This window comes from Oreochromis niloticus, linkage group LG17 (genome assembly GCF_001858045.2).
Source record: "Oreochromis niloticus isolate F11D_XX linkage group LG17, O_niloticus_UMD_NMBU, whole genome shotgun sequence".
Taxonomy (NCBI): Eukaryota; Metazoa; Chordata; class Actinopteri; order Cichliformes; family Cichlidae; genus Oreochromis; species Oreochromis niloticus.
In genome coordinates this window covers 34,992,502-35,013,048 of record NC_031981.2, presented here as the reverse complement: position 1 = coordinate 35,013,048, position 20,547 = coordinate 34,992,502, and the positions used below count along the sequence as shown (strand labels likewise).

Here is a 20,547-nt window from a genome sequence, read left to right as displayed (position 1 = left end):
TGTTCACATTTCTTCCTTCACTTTTTATACCTGCAAATAATGATTCCTTAAAAATCAAATTATCATAGTGAAGAATATAGCTTATTAAGCTACTGTAAGACCAGAATCAAATCAGAACACTATCAGCTATTACTCAAAGCCAAACTATCTGTAGCTGTAAAAGACAGAAAACCTCAGACTGATCCTTGTTCTTTTCAGTGAGAGGAGGGACGGGTTACAGAGAGCAAAAATCTGGTAAACTGTGCATTTTTTTAATATTCATTTGAGTTTAAGGAACATTAAAGTCAATAGTACTGATAGATACACATCTGCCCCATTTTCCATTGTTGTGAAGCTCCTGGTCCACAGTGTGTGTCCAATCCCTCAGATCTAGATTACATTAAAAACTCCTGCTGCTTGTTTTTGGATCTGCCACAAATCTGTTTAGTATTAAAAGTAAACTAGATGGGCTTTAGCTCACTGGCCAGAGACGAACACAAAGCAGAACCTTCCTGACCCCCCTTCCCCCTCCCCTCCCTCCCCTCAAGAAACATTGCATATTTATGTATTTCAGATACAACTCTGGGATCTCATGAGGTTATGAAATTGACATCTAGCGGGGGAAAAAGGTCTAATCAACAGACCCGAAAGTGTGTTTCACATATAATTATCCATGCCTATGTAAAGTTTGCCCCAAAATTGCAAATATCTTTTAAAACTATAAAAAACAATTATTTAATTAGTTATTAACTAATCAGTCAACAAATATGGCCGCCCATCCAGAGAATAGTTCTGTGGAAGGTTTCTTCTTTTTAAAAGGAGGATTTCCTCACCAAGTGCTGCTCAAAGGAGATCTGTTTGGACCTGTTTGCACTTTACGTTTGTTCTCTGTTCTGTCATTTAATCATGTCTAAGGCACTTTGAATTTCACCTATCTTATAGCAGCAGAGAAATCTGTGAGTAGTGTGGAAATCCACCATTATGCCAACTTTGTTACTGCATTTCTGTCTCCGGTCTCTAAAAAAAGGTAACATTTAATCTTATAAAGACATGAAGAAGTGGAAGATCCATGCAGTATATGCAACATATATAATATACAACCATTTTCTCCAAGATAAACTGAGCTGTATAGGACTTTAAATTGATAAAATTGATCACCAATAGTGATAAATGTTTAAGTGTTCAGGTGTTTTGTGAAGTAATTCAAACACACATTATCGACAATATTAGTAAAGTAATCATCCTCATGTGTTTATTTTGCATGCATCTGCCTCATTTACTAATGTAGAAACCTGGAAGAGTGGAACATTTTGTTTTTACTTACATTTATAATGACTGAGAACTTGCCCATTCCGCTTAGTACATTGTACCAAATGCCTATAAGGTGAGGAGCAAAAAAGACAGAAGGACAAGTTGAAGGGAATAAACAGGAAGAGGAAAGGCTGTATTAAGCACAGTAATAAAACTGTAAAGGGACTGAGACAGTCAGTTAAAATTTACCTATAAAGGTCTTCTAACTACAGAAAAATGCAGGACGATGTTTTCTTTCTGAATTTATTTACAACTGAGTGTGATGCAAACGTTTGCCAATTTGTAAGTGATCTCCATATAGACCAGAGCTTAGCTACACAGACAAAATAATCCATCTGATGATCATGAATTTATGTACTTATTTTAAAAATCCAAATTGAATTATTTGACTAGCCAACCATCACTCGGATGATATCAGTTACCTAGAAAATGTTACTGAATCAGTTACCTTACAGTGTGACTTTTGGGCTTAATAAAACTCTTTAAATGCATCTAAAGTGAAAAATGCCTCAGAGGTTTCAGTCTGTGTGGCTAATGTGAACTTCTAGTTTGTAACCTTATCAGTGAGATCAGACAAACTGCCTGAAGCCACTGCTAACTCAAAGAATCAAATCAGACTGGTTTAAGATGAGTTTTAGCATCCTGTTGATTCTTAGAATGGCGATTCATAAACTGAGTGTCAGATCAGCTTACCAATGTCTTTAGCTCGTGCTGCGACTGGCCTGCGCAGCTCTGTAACAAACTTCTTGGCATCCAATCTGATCTCAATGATATTGTTCAGCAGAGCAAAGAGAGGAGCCAGCGGGAAAGAAGCCACGAACAGAGAGACGAAACCAAACTGGATGACTGCAGAAAGAGAAACAGTTATTACATTTATCGGATGTACAATATAGGACATTAATTTTTTTTTGTAATTTGTCTACATTTATTCAGATAAACAGAAGTTCTATATTTAAACCAATACTTACAATAAAAAAAAAAAAAAAAATCCACACTGCTGACATGTTAATTCTTGATAAATCCCACACTTCCTATTGCCATCCTATTATAATTTTGCTGATGATATTCATGGCCATTCTACATGTAGATGATGATGATGATCAACGTCGCCGTCGTCATCATCATCATCATCATCTTCTAAGTATAAAGATGAACAATACATCTGCTCCCAGAGCCTCATGCAAAACAAAACGGGACTCATGAAAGTTTCATTGCTTGAATTTACATTACTTAATTTATGATGTCTCAATGTTCTTTGTGTCTCAAGGGCACAAAGAACATTCAACCATTGAAAACTTTGCAGTAAAACAAATCAGATGTTTACAACATTCAAGTTTATGTCACATGCTAACATAAGCCCCAGGGTTCAGCATATTTTGCTTTAGAGGGAAAAGTTGTTTAATTTCAGAAAATCTCTGGATCTGCCTCAAAATTGTTTTCAAGTTAACCCTTGTGAAGCTGCAGTTATGTCGACAGGTTTTTAAATGATGGTGCTTGTTTTTTGCAGTTTTGTCTCTATACACCACCACAGTTTTAAATCAAATGATCAAATTCAAGTCCAGACTTTCAGCTTTAATTCAAAGGGTTCAACACAAGCATTAGAATAACTGTTTGCATAAGCTTTTATACACAGTTCCCCATTTTCATAAGTACAACTGACTGACAAGCAGTTTTCATCTTTCAATCCAGTTTCCACAATCTGGTACCTTCATAAAAAGAATGAATGCACTGGACAGCTCAGCAGACCAACGTCTACAATTGCCAGTATGAATGAAAATACAGATGAATTACTACAAGGTACAAACCACTAGACACATTTACAAAGAAGAAGCCCAGATTAGACCAAAAAAAAAAAAAACATCTAAAAGAGCCTGCACAGGTCTGGGGAAGAAAACAGACAGATGAAAACATGATTAACTTGTACCAAAATGATGTTAAGAGAAGCACAGAATCGGCTCTGAAGTGCATAACATCATCTGTCAAACATGGAGGAGGCAGTGTTATGTGATGGGCACGTATGGCAGCCACTGGAACCACATCAATAGAGTTAAATAATGATGTGACTGCTGATAGAAGTATCAGGATAAATTATGAAGAGCACAGAGCTGTACCCTCTGCTTAGATTCACAAAAATGCTGCAAAACGGATCAGATAGTGCTTCCCAGTGCACATGGATAATGACCCAAAGCATACTGCAAAAGAAACCCAGGAGTTTGTCAAGGCAAAGACACAGGATATTCTTCAATGGCCAAGTCAGTCACCTGATCTCAACCCAAGATAGCTACAAGCTTCGGTGACTGAAGGTAAAACTGAAGGCAGAGAGACCCACAAACAAGCAGCAACTGAAAGCAGCTGCAGTAAAGGTCCTTAAAGAGTATCTCAGGGATGAAAACTATTAAATTTGGTTATGCTGATGTCTTCTAGACTTCAGGCGGTAACTGCCTTCAAAAAATTTGCATCTAAGTATTAGAAACAAGCCTTAAGCCCTGAAAACGTGGGACTGTGAACTCCTAAAGTAATAATGCTATACTTTTGTTAAACCCCTGGAATTAAAACTGAAAGTCTGCAATTCAATCACATATTGATTGTTTAAAATCCGCTATAGTGGTGTACGTAGGCAGGCTACCAAAGAAGTGCCACTGTTCAAATACTTTGGCATCCAACTGTATTTCTGCTCTTCCACATCTCACGCGATGTGAGAAAGGAATCAAACCCACAACATAGGAAGCACATTTTTTCAGTAGCCACTAATACACCCTCGGATTGACATTTGTGAACAGTCATTTGTCTGGTCAGGAGTCACACTGTCTGTCTGGGCTTTTTGGTGGTTCAGAAGATGCCTTTTATGGTTAAACCCTCTGCTGCAGCAGCCAAACTGAGACATTTTTATGATTAAGCAGTGTTTAATGGGGTAGTGCATCTACACTGTGTGCTGTGTGACTGAGATATTTAATCAGGTGGATTTAATCTGAATTTGTTAAACATCATAATCAATATATCCATGTAGGCTTTGTATAACCATAGCTGTCAGTGAAAAACAATAGGTTTAGATGGATGAATAAATTCTTTTTTAACCACACAAAGTGGAAGCAGTAATCTAGAAAGCAGTACGAAGTCTGGATTTTTGGCTGAGGACCATAAAGCCAGTTAGGCAGTTTGTTTGGACACTGGGTAGAACTGGACTGGTATCTGTAAGAGCAAATGTGCTGTGACATCAACTAAAATCTTGTGCTGTGATACAAATTTTTCCCCACTTAGTATTGTAAAAGCTCTCATATGATATTAGCATCAATAACCTCAAGGTGGGCTTACAGTCTGATTGGTTTGACAAAGCAAAATGGGGCTGGGTTTGCAGCAATAAATTGTCTAACAAGTCGTCTCATGATCAGTTCAGCCGCTTGTGAAGAATGCTGAAAGGAAACCTGAGAAACCCAAGGCAGTATTCCTGACTGCAGCCGATGCAGGACTTCTGTCAGAGCAGTGGAACTTTAGCAGTGTGGGAACAGGGATTTCCAGCGAGCGGGAGACTGATGGCTTCACCTCAAGACACTACGCTGAGACAATGAGTGGAAAGGAAGAAAATACGGCCGAGGCACAGCGAGTGCTAAAGGGCAAGCTTAGAATAACCCAACATCTACCTGAGCCGAGGTTAATGGGTTCGACCCAGTCACACAAAGAAAGACGTGCATAAATTAAACAAAAAAAATGAGTTAACACAAATCCAGACTATGCATTCACACACTCACTATAGTGTGTGTGTCAGACATTTCTGACATTCCTCTGTGTGCCCTACAGCTACATCACCCAGTCTTCTTGTTTGTCTCTCCCACTTCCGCCTGTCCTCACTCTATTCATGTCACATGAAATAATTTCAAGCATGACTAAAAGACTAAAAACCACCAAAAATATAAAAATCACCAGGTTTTCCTCCAGTTTGACCTGGATTACTTTACAGCAGTATAAAACTACCATCATTTTGATGTCCTTAATAGAAACCAAGTATAAGGTTCCCACAAACATCAAATTCTGCCAAGAAAACTTCACTTTCAGAACAGTTACACAAGTTTTATATGGCACTGACATCCAAGGAAAACACGGCCCATTTTACAAGTTCACAAAGATCAACGCAATTTTTTTTACAGGTCAAGCTTGTTGCTGCATGTTTGTGAAACTGCTGCAGCACTTAGACTTCCATCAGCAGTGGGGAAATGATCAGACACCTCAAGCTGTGCAGCATGGAGGCCAGCGCTGCATGTCTCCTTCAAACAGTGCACGTATTTGTTGATTGTATCTCAGTTTCTTGTTTTCTTTTATTCTCTGTACAAAATTGTGGTTCAAATGTATGTTCATTTATCTATTCAGTAAAACCTTTTTAAAGAGGCAGTTTCACAAGCTCACTCTGAATTAGATTGACTCAAAAAAAGATGTAATCAACCAATCAAAGAAAAATGTTGGGGCTTAAATGAAATTCAGGTCAAAAAAATCACTAGCTTCATTGTTTGCAAAACAGGCATGAATGCATGGAATTTACTCTCCCCTATCATAAGTTATCCTCACTGTATTGGCTGTCGTGTTTCAGTGGTGCCTTTGGATGAGTGGTACAAGATGCTTTGTTTTGTTTCTAATGAGCTTCAAAAATGGTAAAAATCTGCTTCTTAAGTCTGAAGCAAATAACAATTTCTGCATCCAAATGCTCCTCTATCCATCCATCATCTTTCTCTCATCCAACTCGCCCTATGGCAGGCTGGGCTAGAGGTGAGGGGTACATGCTAGACAAACTGTCAGCTTGTTGCAGGGCTAACACAGAGAGAGACACAACCATTCACACTCACATTCACGCCTATGAACAATTTTGAATCACCAGTTAACCTATCCCTATAAACTGCATTTCTTTGGGCTGCAGGAGGAAGCCGGAGTACCCGAAAAGAAGCCACGCTGACACAGAGTAAACAAGCAAACCCCACACAGAAAGGTCCTGGGGTTCTTGCTGTGAGGCAACAGTGCTAATCACCGCGCCACCAGGTACCAAAAACACGTCAGTACCATAGAGTTAAAAACATGCTCAAAATGATTTAAAATCCAATAAAACAAGCAGTCTGTTGTCTCTGGGTTTACAGTAAAGCATAGCATTCAGCCGTATTGTGAAAAACAACATTTACAAGGTTTCACTGAGTTCAAAGCTGCCAGTCAGCAACCTCACTGATATCTAACACATCACCTAGTGCGAGCTGGATGCCGTCACCTGATGAAGCCAACAGAGCTACATCATCTACAAAAAGACAGAGACGAGATTCTGAGACCATCTAAGTGGAAGCCGTCTGCCACTTGGGTACAACTAGAAATTCTGTCCATAAAAATTATGAACAGAATCGGTGACAAAGGGCAGCTCTGGCGGAGTCCATCACACACCGGAAACGAGTCCGACTTATTGCCAGCAATGCGGACTAAGCTCCTGTAACGGCTGTATAACGCTTCCCGAAGCACCTCCCACAGGACACCCCAGGGACAGGGTCGAATGCCAAGTCCAAGTCGAAAAAACACATAAACTTGTTGGGCAAACTCCCACACCTGCTCAAGTATCCTCGAGAGGGTAAAGAGCTGGTCCAGTGTTCCACGACCAGGACGCATTGTTCCTCCTGTGTCTGAGGAGTATGGCATCTTACCTGTCTAAGATGGCATACAAAGAACTGAGAAGTTGTTGCTTATCCAAGGTGCTTTTAAACAGTCCACACTGATGGGAAGCCCATACATTCAAAACGGTGTAAATAGCATGGAGTGGTGTGAGGCAGTGATAAGTTGGGCAGCTCCAGCTTACAGCGGTTTATTGGAATCCTTGCCATTATTATAAATAAATATTATAAATACCATCCATCCATCCATCCATCCATTCGCTTCCGCTTATCCTTTCCAGGGTCGCGGGGGGCACTGGAGCCTATCCCAGCTGTCATAGGGCGAGAGGCGGGGTACACCCTGGACAGGTCGCCAGTCTGTCGCAGGGCCAACACACAGGGACAGACAACCAGTCACGCTCACATTCACTTGCACATTCATACCTACATTATAAATACCATTGTTCTTATTTTAAGAACTAATACCTCCTGCTTTTAATATTTTCTGTCTTTAGTCTCTGCTTGCCTTCCTGTAAATGTCACTGCATTCCACTGTAGTATGCAGAGTTCAGCAACTCTGCACAGTTTTGCAGTGACATCTGTTGGAAAGCAGCATAATGTAAACGTCTTATATGTCTTATATCAGTTTTCAGGCTACAGACTGTGAGGCCATTTTTCTCTGTGTGCATGCATACTCACTCATCTCCATGTATTCTGGAGTGAGGCCTTCAAAGGGAGCCAGGGCATAGTCCAGGTTCCACTGCTGAGGTGGCTTCTCTTCCTCCCTCACCTTTGTTGTCGTTTCTTTTTCCTTTAATGTACGAACCAATTTCTTCAATTTCCTGTTAAAAAAAAAAAAGGAAGGTGAAAGCGCAAAGATAATAAAAGACTTAAACCTTTACTGCAACTGTACTGAAATTAAAATGCAGTATATATGTGTAACGCTCCAGCTGACTGCTGGGTTATAGCTGTGATTAATCCCTACTGCAAAAATCCATTCTAAAGTTGTCACAGGCAGGGCATGAATACCTTCCACTCACAATTCCTGCTGTCTTGTTTACTTTCAGTAAAAGATATCAAAGCTGGAAGCTAAAATAGGTGGCACCAATGCAGTTGAATGAGTGCAATGACTCTAACAAAACGTTTGCATTTGGAGTTTCTAGCACGGCACAGAGCTTAGCTGGAACAATAAAAGAATTGCAGACTGCTTGTGAAACATAATACCAAAATAAATATTTACAGAGGTGCTGAAATGCTAATGCTTGTTGAAAACCCAGTGAACTAATAGCCAGGGGCTGAATGTTTTGGGGGTTTTATGCAAGTGAAACAGCCAACAGAGAACTGAAGAGACAGTGAAGGAAAGTGAGAGCATGGGTGTTTCTCTAAGAATGCACTCTTACATGAGTAATACAACCATACAAATACATGTGTGTTTGCAGTTTGGTGAAGGGATATACAATACAACCTGAATACTTTTTATGTTTTGTTTGCATAAACACACGTGGAGCAACAGGGCACATGTGACGAGCCACACGCCTAAATATTTTAAGGAGCTGCTGTTTAAAAAAAAATAAAAATCACAGGAACAACTGCTACAATGAGTTATTAATGTTGCACTTGGGTAGGTGTATTTTGATGCATTCTGTGCTTTGCGGATAGAGGGGATGTCCAGTAACAACCTTCAAATACACAATTCAAGACTTGATACTTGTGATTAACCCAGCAGTTGTTTTATTTTATCTCCTGATTTTAGTTCAATAACTAGCACAAACTGATAATGTTCACACACTCTGAGTTGGCTTTATCAGTCTCTTAGATATACAGACAGGTACTGTTAAGATCAGGTACATCATTAAAAGAAAAACAAAGATTGGAAATTGCACACAGCAATTCTACCAGGTGTGAAACCTTTTAAGGAGATGAATGTGTAGCAGTGGAATGGATAGCATGCAGATATGATTGCATGTGCTGCGACTTGCAGATCCATCAAGATGACTAGCTTTTGATGAAGCTCACCTAATGAGCGAGGGAGTAAAGCAACAATAAAAGTGTAGCCTGAAGCTAGAAAGGGCGTCAGGTTGACTTTTGTTATAAACGTAACCTTTGAGCTTTTAGATTTGCATGTTAATGCTAAGCTATTACACAAAACCACGGTCCAGACATGGAAGGAATGTTACTAGAACAAGAAAGGGAAGAGCAGATGTTCCAAGAAATTATCAGCAAGTGAGAGTGAGTGTGTGTGTGTGTGTGTGTGTGTGTGTGTGTGTGTGTGTGTGTGTGTGTGTGTGTGTGTGTGTGTGTGTGTGTGTGTGTGTGTGTGTGTGTGTGTGTGTGTACACATGTTTAGATATCTTTGTGGGAATAGAAAATTGGCATGCTACTATACTTGCGGGGACCAATAGTCACAAAACGCTCGTCCCCACGAGTTTGAAGACATTTTTGAGGCTCAAAATGTGGTTTTAGTGTCAGGTTTATAATTGGGTTATGGTTAGGTATAAAGAGAATCGCGTTTCTTTAGCCATTAATTATAGGTTCAGTGCACTGGCATAGGTTTAGGGTTAGGGTTAGGCATTCATTTTTGATTTTCAGGGTTAGGGTAAGCGGCTAGCATTATATCAATGTCCAAATGAGATCAAACACTAGCAACACACATGCAGGGGTCTGACTGCTTCTTTTCATTCTCATCTTCACACAAATTGATGGACTTACGGGATGCCAATCTCAAAGATGTTGTTCTGGATTAGTTGCTTCCCCAACATGATGATGCTGAGCTGAATGCACAACTCAATGAGGCACCCTCCTGGAGCACACTGAGGGATACACATAATTTTTACACATTACCACTGTAACTTTTGAATCCAATTTTGCTAATCCAAATGAAAAACAAAAACAAACTTATGTTTAAAGATAAATGACAAACCTCCTCCATCCGAAAATCATTAAACACATACACATAATTTCCCGGGCGTCCTGCAAACCTGAAGAAACACACAAAAAAAAAACATTAGGTCCTAGCAGTGACACTAAAAAGAAGTGGGTGTCATTTTATAGCTGACATTTCAGATGTGGTGTTCATGATACAATGGTGAACACAAACACAGAGGGCTTACCGTCCCTTGAAGAAAGCCACGTAAAAGATGGGAGCATATGCGTTCATAAACTTGAGTAAGAAGGCTTTCAGGATGAGCCGTTCTTCAAAGTTGGTTTCTGTTTTAGGAATCTCTGAAAAATAGTTGATGTGAAACAGTGAGAAAGAGTTAGCACGGGATTTCATGAGGGCTACAGAAAAAGTGGCACGCTAATAGAAATGAAATGGGGCCTATGAAAAAGACACACGAAGCAAACGCATGCACAGCTTTATTAGGCCTGTATTTCTAAGGTGTCCACATTATTTTTTCTACAGTGTGCCTCTAGACTGTTATGACTGCACAAGAATGGCATCTGTTCAGCGGAAAGTGAGAACTGCAAGTGGAAAGAGTTTTTAATATGATCACTGTGCTGGAAGTAGGTTAAAATACCGGAACTTTTCACATTGCACATCATCTCTCTCTCACACACTCACGAGCACACACACACTCCCTCGTCCCTCACATTTCTCCATCTAATTTTTTCCATTTCAGAGGTTTTGAATATGAATATAAATGTAGGAAAACCCTCCTGGGATGACTGATGGGATGGCTGGAGCATGAAAACATCAAAGTTTTATCAAGCTGTCCACCATGAGGCAGAAGGACTCTTTCTCAGACACAGAAAATGAAGATGATTATTACATGTTTTATCAAGAGACCTAGGCATTATTTTACTCCTAGCATTTGTAAATGTGTCATTCTGGATATTTAAAACAACTCCCTGATTTCCGGAAATCAGGGTTAGATTAGATTCAAACAGTAAATTACTAGCAGGATATGGTTACCTTAGCTTAGAAACAAAACCGGGGCAATCTACAGGCCTAGCCCTAATGTTGGAAATATCAGTCTACTGCAACTGTCATGCCAGTATGTGTTTTTCTTTTTTTTGTTTATATTGGTCAATAAACTGTAGTCAACAGGATGTATGAAGAGGTTGTATATAATAAATAATCATATATATAAATTACAGAAAAGTCCAGTTTTGGGAGTAACTTTATGACCCACTTGCAATATCTTTTTAAAACTATATGTTATACTTATAGCAATTCAAAAAATACATTTCTAAAGTTAATCAGACTTTAATGACTTTGAGACTTGATATCATGCATGGTGACCAGCATGGTGACTGTTAAGCTAAGCTAACATCTTGTGCAGTTACAGCTTCATGATTAAAGATATTCAAATGTTAATGATCTTTTTACTTAACTCTTGGCAGGAAAGAAAACCAATCAAGGTTTTTAGCAGTGTTCACCAGTGGATCCAGTTTTCCCCCATTCTCTCTGGTACCTGAAGCCAAAGTTCTTGTACTAGAATAAAGTAAAATGACCTTTGTGTGTGTCTGTACCTAGCTCAGTTAACCACACTGCCACAGCACCGTAGATTTCATCCAGAATCAAGATAACCACGAGGTTGATGATGACTGCAGTGGCAGTGACTGTCACCCGAACATTGTGCCTGATCTCCGGGTCAGGGCTCATCGCCATGATCGCAGAGACTGTGATGCGGTAAATGATGACGCCGAAAACTGCAGAAAATGTCAGCGCAAACTGGGAGCAAAAACACAAGGAAAGGAAGAGTAGTTATTACTCAAATCCTTTTAGTGCAATGGCTAGACTTATTATGCTCTCACACTTCAATTCTGAGAAAATGAAACTGCTAGACTAGATCATCCATCCATCCATCCATCTTCATCTGCTTTATCCGAGGCCGGGTCGCGGGGGCAGCAGCCTAAGCAGAGAAGCCCAGACCTCCCTCTCCCCAGTCACCTCCTCCACCAGCTTATCCGGGGGAACACCAAGGCCAGCCGAGAGATATAATCTCTCCAGCGTGTCCTGGGTCTGCCCCGGGGCCTCCTCCCGGTGGGACATGCCCGGAACACCTCACCCAGGAGGCATCCTTGTCAGATGCCCGAACCACCTCAACTGGCTCCTTTCGATGTGGAGGAGCAGAGGCTCTACTCTGAGCCCCTCCCGGATGGCCGAACTTCTCACCCTATCTCTAAGGGAGAGGCCAGCCACCCTTCGGAGGAAGCTCATTTCTGCCGCTTGTATCCGCGATCTCGTTCTTTCGGTCACTACCCACAGCTCGTGGCCATAGGTGAGGGTAGGGACATAGATCGACCGGTAAATTGAGAGCTTCGCTTTTACACTCAGCTCCCTCTTCACCACGACGGACCGGTGCAGCGTCCGCATCACTGCAGCCGCAGCACCAATCCGTCTGTCGATCTCCAGCTCCCTTCTCCCATCACTCGCGAACAAGACCCCGAGATACTTGAACTCCTCCACTTGGGGCAGGAACTCATCCCCGACCCGGAGTGGGCACTCCACCCTTTTCCGGCTGAGAACCATGGCCTCAGATTTGGAGGTGCTGATCCTCATTCCCGCTGCTTCACACTCGGCTGTGAACCGTTCCAGTGCGAGCTGGAGGCCTTCACCTGATGAAGCCAACAGAACCACATCATCTGCAAAAAGCAGAGATGAGATTCTGAGGCCACCGAAGCGAAAGCCCTCCGCCACTTGGCTGCGCCTAGAAATCCTGTCCATAAAAATTATGAACAGAACCGGTGACAAAGGGCAGCCCTGGCAGAGCCCATCACCCACCGGGAACGAGTCCGACTTATTGCCGGCAATGCGAACCAAACTCTTGCAACGGTTGTATAGGGATCGAATGGCCCGTAGCAATGGGCCAGACACCCCATACTCCCGCAACACCTCCCACAGGACACCCCGAGGGACACGGTCGAATGCCTTCTCCAAGTCCACAAAACACATGTAGACTGGTTGGGCAAACTCCCATGCACCCTCAAGTATCCTTGAGAGGATGTAACTAAACCTTATTTTAAAATCACACATATCTCAGTAATGTTGAGAAACTCATTCTTAAAGTGGTAACTTAGAAGGAAAAAATACGTGCTTTGGTAATAGTGAGTTTGAGCTAAAAATCACAAGTATTTCTTTACTGCTAAATCCAACTGCAAAGAAGGATTTAATTGTATTCTGTTATCCGCTGTTGCTTGATGAGGTCAATCCAACCTTATAAAGTCAAATGGATCTTAAGAAAAAAAGGAAAAAGGAATCCCTTTTATTCCCAGCTCTGCATATATATTTTTCTCATCCTACACTGGCCCTAAAACACATTTTTAAATACTTACCATGAAGAGGATAGAGGATACATTGATCAAGTATCCAGGAAGGCGATCTTTCCAGGTCAGCTTCTCTATAGGAGACTGACAGAAAGAACAGAGGAGGACAAAAGAGGGAAAATTCCAAATCACTCATACAGGAATCTGTGGATCTTTAAGTTTATTTTTAAATCTGTTATCCAGAACACGGAGCCTACAGAGACGTCTTAAAAAGAGACAAAAACAAAGCAGTTTCCTCTTTTCAAATGGTTTGTAAAAACTGAGTTTGGAGCGAAACGAGCAGCCAGTGAATTTCACACAACCACGGGGAACATTACTACATCTCAGCACAGACATAAAAATCAGTTTTACTGTACGCAGCCTAAATTCAGACACTAGCTTGGGGAAATAGTTTTATTCCAGACAATCTCTAACATCCAGATGACTCCCAGCTGATTCATCCATTCTCCCAGGCACCAATATGGAAACAAATATTGCTTTAGTACTGAAATGAAATGAGAATGAGATTATCATTATTATTGCATTACTACAGGGTATGGGCATTGTAGCAAGTGATTTAGCACCATTTAAACCCCCCCCCCAAAGTTAGGTTTTTCGACAACTGTATAGTCATGTTTTACAAATTAACTGGCTTCTACTTTGGAGCGATTTCAAGTGTGAGAAAACACAAGTATCTGTTTTCTTGCCAAGATTCAGATAGGAAGATTGATTTCTACAACATCGAAAACCAGGTTACAACCAGGAAACACAATGCATAATTTACAGTGCTAGGAGATGATAGAAGGAGCTGGTTTTGCCCAGCTACTAAACCCTGTGCAAACAAAAGTCTCACCCGGAATGTCAGAAATTTTAATAATGGAATGTAACCTGTACAGTTACAGTTTACAGTGGAACAAAACCGCTGTCAAACTGTTTCAAATATTCCACCCCCAGCTGGTGCTTACAGGCATATGGAAATAATGCATACATGAACATCCTCATACAGTGGTAGGAAGTCAGTTTGCACACACAGAACTGAGTGAAGGATCAAAACCCTGTATACTCTGAAGAGGTATTATGCAGCCTGGCAGTGCAATGGCACCATCTAGTGAATATGATGGCATTGTACACCCTGTTATACAAGCTTTTTTAAAAACAGAAACAGGCAAATATACATATGAACCATCACGAATAAGCTTATACACTGGGCTGAAAGAAGAGACATTTAGTCTGAGATTTAGAGTAAGACACCATCTCTAGGAGTAGCATCAGTTTAAAATATGGGGACGCAAGGTTCAAAATAAGGATTTTGAACCCTTTAGAATTGAAATGAAATATTAAAGTACACATTTCTGCATGCAAGGACACATTTTGACATTTATTAGAACTACATTAATACTGGTCTAATTGCTTCAACCACTTAGAGTTCCACCCTTTCGTCATCTGAGGACCTCTTGGCTTTTCACTAAATAGTAAATGCACATTTAGACAGCCTTAACCATTAAAGCATGTTTCCTGCATACATCATTAGGTAGTCCATTGGTTGCTCCAACATTTGCACTGCAGATCTAGGGTGTGTATGCTACATTCAAGTTATGTTTTTATAAAATTAATAATGTGTCTTTCAAGCCCACTACAAACTTTAAGAGACAAATTAATTTTGAGGTGTTAGCCATGTAAATTAATGGATTACAAACAAATCTCTTAAATGCAAAGTTTTTATTGTCACTTCAGTTCTACAACATTGTTCACTTTGCAGCTTTTGGCAAGTATTCCCAGAGACACAGTGAGCCCAGAAGCCTTTCACTTGGGGTCAGGTTGTAGGTTGTTCAGTGCTGATTGAAGACCTATAACAAAAAAAAAAAAAAAAAAAAAAGACACCAAAGTAATTTTAAAAACCCAATTCCAATAAAGTTTTATTTAAAAATGAGAATTTGCTAAGTAATAAGTAAGATTAAAAGTTAAAACAGAGACTGTGCGACTTTTTATATCTCTCTGGCATTCTGGATTAGACTCCACCTGACTGGTTCTCCATTGCTGTGTTTCAGAAGTTCAGCAACTAATTTGTTAAATAATGACCTACAAAAGGACAATTCATGTCACAAATCCAAAAAAAACCATTAACATTAAAAATATTTAAAGGCACAATATTTCAGCAAAAACAACAAACAAACAAAATAAAGCCATACCATCTTCTCTTAAGGGTCTCACTTCTCCTCCCCCTTTTCCAGACTCTCTCTTAGCCTGATTCAAGTGCTAAAGGAAAATTTGATCACACCGGGACTCGTGACAAATTTCCAATCGGCTAGAGACAGAAGAGCAAAACAAGATTTAAATGAAACGTAAAATAAGGCTACGTTAAACTGCAACAAGTTATTTTCAATAGTTTATACTTTTCACAGACACTACCACCACCACCCCTTCTATTATTAAATAGTACTATATATGCACTACTATTACTGCTACCAAGTATAAATTCTTCATATTAACATTTTTTAAAAGACTATTTTTAGAATAATAAAATGTGTTAGCACTTGAATGTGACATTGTCACTATGTGCATACTTGTCAGTTTAGATCAGATTAGATCCATGTGTGTAAATCAACTTGTGCATTCTACTTTGTTTTTATACGGTAACCAGCAGCAGACATCTACACCGTGTTCTGATAACAAACCAACACATTTAATTAACTTACCGGATGGCTTTGGCAAGTTTCTTGAAAACATCCTCGTTGAGTCTTTTAAACTTGTGAACGCTAGAAAGTGTGTCTGTTTGCGCTCAGAGGACGATGATGAGAAATAAAAAACAGGTTTTATCCTGATTACAACTGACGAAATACATTTTGATTGTGAAAATAAGGGCTCTGTAAAAATACACAATTTTGCATTTTGCAACATTTTTCTTTCTCATTATTCTGTTGGAACACAGTCGTTAGCCTTTCAAATGGAGGGCCTTTTGTCTTATCGGAACATGCACATATTAAATCTAAAACTTTAATGGAAATGAAAGTGTTACATGGAACACAATGTGCTTTCCTGCAAAAGTCCAATATTCAGATTTATGCAGTCTCACTTATGATGCAGTGAACAGCGTATAACATGAAAAAATTTTCGATAAAAGAGCAGAAACTAAATCAGCAACTTGTTTTTAAATTTGTACATTTATCATAATTTTGATAACCATGCCTTTTGGACATGAGCTTTCATTTCAAACATAATAAATGCTTTTCTTTCTCCCTCTTGCCTTCTCTCACTCTCACCCTGAGGGCTCTACATACAAAGTGTATACAAAAAGGCCTTAAGAGTGTGATGGCCATCCTGACCAAGAGAAAGAAAAAGGTAGGTCAGACTTTATATTTAGCTTGCAATGCCCACTGAGGAAAGACCAACAAAGCCTTCGTAATTGTGACAGACTAACCCTGGCTCTTAAATTGCTTCTTTTTTCTTTTTTAAAATTTCACTTTCAGTTTGTACTCCAGTTGCCCTTGTAAAGTATGTATTGCTGCACTCACTATGGATAAACTGCAAAATGCTACTTTATTGTGCTTGAATATTTGAGTTGCTCCAGAATATTGTGGACCAGAATCACTAAAAACCACGCTGGCTTGATTTCTGCAAAATGTAAGCAGATGCAGAAAAACACTGTATTTTTAAACATACAGCATTGGGGAACATAAGCAGTGGGGGACTGTTCTGGTATACTACATGGCTGTTTTAGCAAATAAATGTTTACATTTGCTTAAATGTTAAGAATGATGTTATACATAAAGTACCATTTCCCCCTTTTCAGGCACATCTAATGCAATGTAAGTGTCTTAGACCGAGTGCTTGTGCTGGCTTCCCTTTAGGATTCTGGGCTTTAAAACATGTGACCCCCTCTCTTTTTTTTTTAGTTTGTCTTGTATTATTAGCACTAACATGCCCTGTAGTTCAAAATCTGATTTGAAACATTGTGACAGTGATTTGTCCGTCACTGAAGATTACCCACTGATGTAGTTACGGCACTTTTACTGTCAGTTTGCAAATGTAAGCATGCAGCCTGAGCTCTGTACTTAAAGTAGCCAAAATGAATGCTCAACTTGATTTACCCAACATTTATAAGTGCTTAGTATGCCGAATGTATATTGCTTTAAAATAACAGGACCAACACAGAAGACTCAAACCAAAGACCCATTTTACTCACGTATATGTTCATATAATCTCTTGATTTGATCCTACAGCACAGTCAGGTAACAATGGTTCAAGTGTGTGAGAGGGAGTTGTGTGTCGCCATAGTGACGGTCACTAATCTTACCCCTGGCTTCCTGCCCAGCATGCATCACTCCCACTCAGCCCGCCCTCCCTCAGTTTCTTTCCATCCCTCTACTTCTCCAAGTCAGCTTATTTCTGTTGTGCATCCCTTTGTCATAGTAATTTGTGTTTTAAGTCTCACACTTTGTCATTTCTGCATTCACAGGCAGTTTTTGGAAAGATGCAATTAGAAAGAATATTAGCAAAGTAGTGAATATTATCGAATAGTAATTTCATTTAATTAGCAATTTAATCTTCTTTAGTTTTTATTTTATAAAAAGAAAAAAATAACAAATTCCCTTTTCGCCCCTGTGAGCGGGTCAAGCTCGGGTCCTAAACCAGAAGCCTGGGAGCTTGATGGTAGGCGCAGTATCTTAGCTGTTCGTAGGACTGTGCTCTTCTGTATCTCAGGCGTTGTTCCTGGGATCTGCTGGAGACACTCACCTAGCGGGGGGGGGGGGGGGGGTCACTGCACCAAGTGCTCTGATTACCACTGGGACCACTGTTACCTTCACCCTCCACATCTTCTCAAGTTCTTCTCTGAGCCCTTGGTCTTTCTTCAGCTTCTGTTTCTTCTTCCTGATGTTGCTGTCATTCAGTATTGCTACGTCTATCACTACAGCCGTCTTCCTCTGCTTGCCCACCACTACCATGTCCAGTTGGTTAGCCATCACCAGTTTGTCCGTCTGTATCTGGAAGTCCGACAGGATCTTAGCTCAGTTATTCTCCAACACCCTGGGGGGGAGGGGGGGGGGGGGGGGTCCATCCTAGTCTTGATCTTGATGTCAGTGGCTTCAATCTCCTCCTTCGGCCAGCTTATTATCCCAGCAGGGTACCTGATCAGAGCATAGGTGTTGATAGCCCAGATCTTGCCATTGAGCTGACTCCTGTTAACTGTCCAGCGACAAGGTTTGTGGAAAATAAATCCTTTAGATCCAACAAATCATTTTACCTTTGCTGTATTATAAAGAATGTTTCTTTTTTAAAGACTACATTAGATGGATTTCGTAACATTAATTAGCTTAACTATCTGGGAAAACAGTACTAAAGTGCTTTGGTTGAGAACTATTTTCAGACCTGGATTGATACTCCTTTGGTTCTTAACAAGTGTGTACAGCAGCTGGATGGTGTACAGTATGTGACACTGAGTCAAAACAGGTTGAAGAGTCCCTGTTCATAGTAAAAGAAGGACATTTTTACCTATTGGTTTCAGTCTTTTCACAAGATTTGTTGACAGTAAATACCATATATATATTTTCTTGTCTTGACTGTCCACACAAAAGGCTTTAGAATACAAGTCACATTTTATAATACATTCCTACAGTGCTTTACTCTAGACACTTTATGAAAATCATGGTTAAAAAAAAACCCCAAAAAAACCAAAACCCCAAAACGGAACATTTACTTGCCATAAATCAAGAAATAATACATGACTTTAATTTTTACTGTCCTAATATGTTGAAATGATATTTTTACAATTGTTCTATGTAAATAATGTCACAAGCAAAAGCAATGTCTGTCGAAATTATACATTTTGCTGATCAAATTTTCCTCCAACTCTGAAAACAAATATTTGTAACAAAGTTTATGAAACTGTTACTACTGAAAGTTCAGAGAACAAGCAATTAACATTCTTCTGAATTAGTGCAACGGCATTTTTCTTTTAGCCTGTTTAATGACAAGGTAGTTTGAGATGGACAGGAAAGACATGCACGAACTGATCCAGGGAAGAACAGAACCAGGGCCTTGCAGCACATGGGTCACCTACCAGCACCCAAGTTGAGCCAGATTTCATTCCATTCTGAGAAAAAAGCAAAAATCATACACTACTATCTGAATTTTTCCCAGAGCACATGTACTACAGGGTGATGTGGGCAGTGGAATGCAGGGTAATTTTGTGTGTCATGCCCTTCACTTGTGCCATCGTTCCCACCAAGCTGGCAGGCGCACTCTTTTCCTTCCCTACTTTCTGTGTTTCTGTTTTCTGCATGCTTGATTGCAGGATGTGATGTGCGGGGGAAGTCAGACTGCCAGCTGCTTGTCATCATCCTGCTCTGCAATAAATACCTCGATCCAACACTTTGACTGTGAAAACAGTGTATACACAACTGCCAGATCATGCAGTCTCTGTTAGTTTATTGCCCACTCATGTATTCGCATTTACCAACACCTGTTCTTCTCTGTCTGCAGCATTCATCTGCCTAAGCCCCTTCTTTTCTTTCTCAGTTCTGAGCTCTCTGTCTCTGAACTTCTCATACAGCAGTCCTTAGCTGCATTGGTGCCCTGGCCCTGCCTATTGCTTCAACCTCATCGTGACCTCCATTCAAACCCAACTCTCTCCCACCAACAATGAGCATGTTTTTTAATACACAATCTTGCATTCCTGTTCATATCTGTGCTCTGCTTTTGGGTTCATCAACTAGCCCAAATATGTGGGCAATTTTAACTCCTGCTGTGGCCATCACATACCTGGATTTATATATAAGGGGCATGCTATAAAACATACAAAGAAATACCTGCAAAGTGGAAACTGTAGCACCCAGAGGATGGGACAGGAAGAGAAGAACAGACAGCAGCCTGCAGGAGGGGAAAGAAAGGAGAGGGGAAAGAAAGGATAGGCAAAGCAAGGTGGGAGCAGGAGGGAAAAGAAAAGGACAGGTGGAAGAAGAGGACAGGGGAAGGAGAGGAGGGGTTACCGGTATTCCTGCAGACATGGCTGACAGTAGTTTTTGTCTCCATCTGTCCTTCCCTGTCACTGTCCCGTCCTCCTGCTTTGCTGGCTGAAAGACAGGGGGGACAAGTTACAGACACACAGACAGACACACCCACTATCACTCAAAAGCTTGGGGAATGTTTTTCTCTTTACACATAAAGCATATTGTTTATATAAAATATAACATATGTATTTAAGTTGCATCGATTTACAACAATTCTATTAATTATGAATCACACCTCATTTTTAATGGACCATCTGTGTAGGTGTACAGAGGCACACTTTCAGCAACAAGCATTCCTGTCTTCCACATTATATTACCTAATACAAGTTTGTTAAAAGTCTAAAAAAAAAAAAGAAAAGAAAAAAAACCATGAAAACCATGAAGGACAAAGA

General features: G+C 40.2%; 1 protein-coding gene and 1 long non-coding RNA gene across 6 annotated transcripts in view; both read right to left on the bottom strand.

Moving 5' to 3' along the window:
* The window catches only part of ano2b (anoctamin 2b), a 65,019-nt gene that overhangs the window by 13,561 nt on the left and 30,911 nt on the right, over positions 1-20,547 (bottom strand). For 4 of the 5 annotated variants that reach the window (XM_019347182.2, XM_005460415.4, XM_013264390.3 and 1 more), the window contains exons 14-22: positions 20,135-20,218; positions 13,179-13,253; positions 11,373-11,574; positions 10,010-10,121; positions 9,820-9,877; positions 9,609-9,709; positions 7,599-7,741; positions 1,984-2,136; positions 1,304-1,356 (exon numbers count right to left, since the gene is read on the bottom strand). In XM_019347182.2, the coding sequence (XP_019202727.1) occupies positions 1,304-1,356; positions 1,984-2,136; positions 7,599-7,741; positions 9,609-9,709; positions 9,820-9,877; positions 10,010-10,121; positions 11,373-11,574; positions 13,179-13,253; positions 20,135-20,218 (981 nt within the window). The remainder of the gene's footprint in view (positions 1-1,303; positions 1,357-1,983; positions 2,137-7,598; positions 7,742-9,608; positions 9,710-9,819; positions 9,878-10,009; positions 10,122-11,372; positions 11,575-13,178; positions 13,254-20,134; positions 20,219-20,547) is intronic. The other variant, XM_019347183.2, reaches the window with a different exon arrangement.
* On the bottom strand, positions 13,313-17,325 carry LOC106096526 (uncharacterized). Its single transcript, XR_003214568.1, has 2 exons — positions 15,338-17,325; positions 13,313-14,995 (listed from the first exon to the last, which is right to left on the bottom strand). It is a non-coding gene; the product is annotated as an uncharacterized LOC106096526 (long non-coding RNA).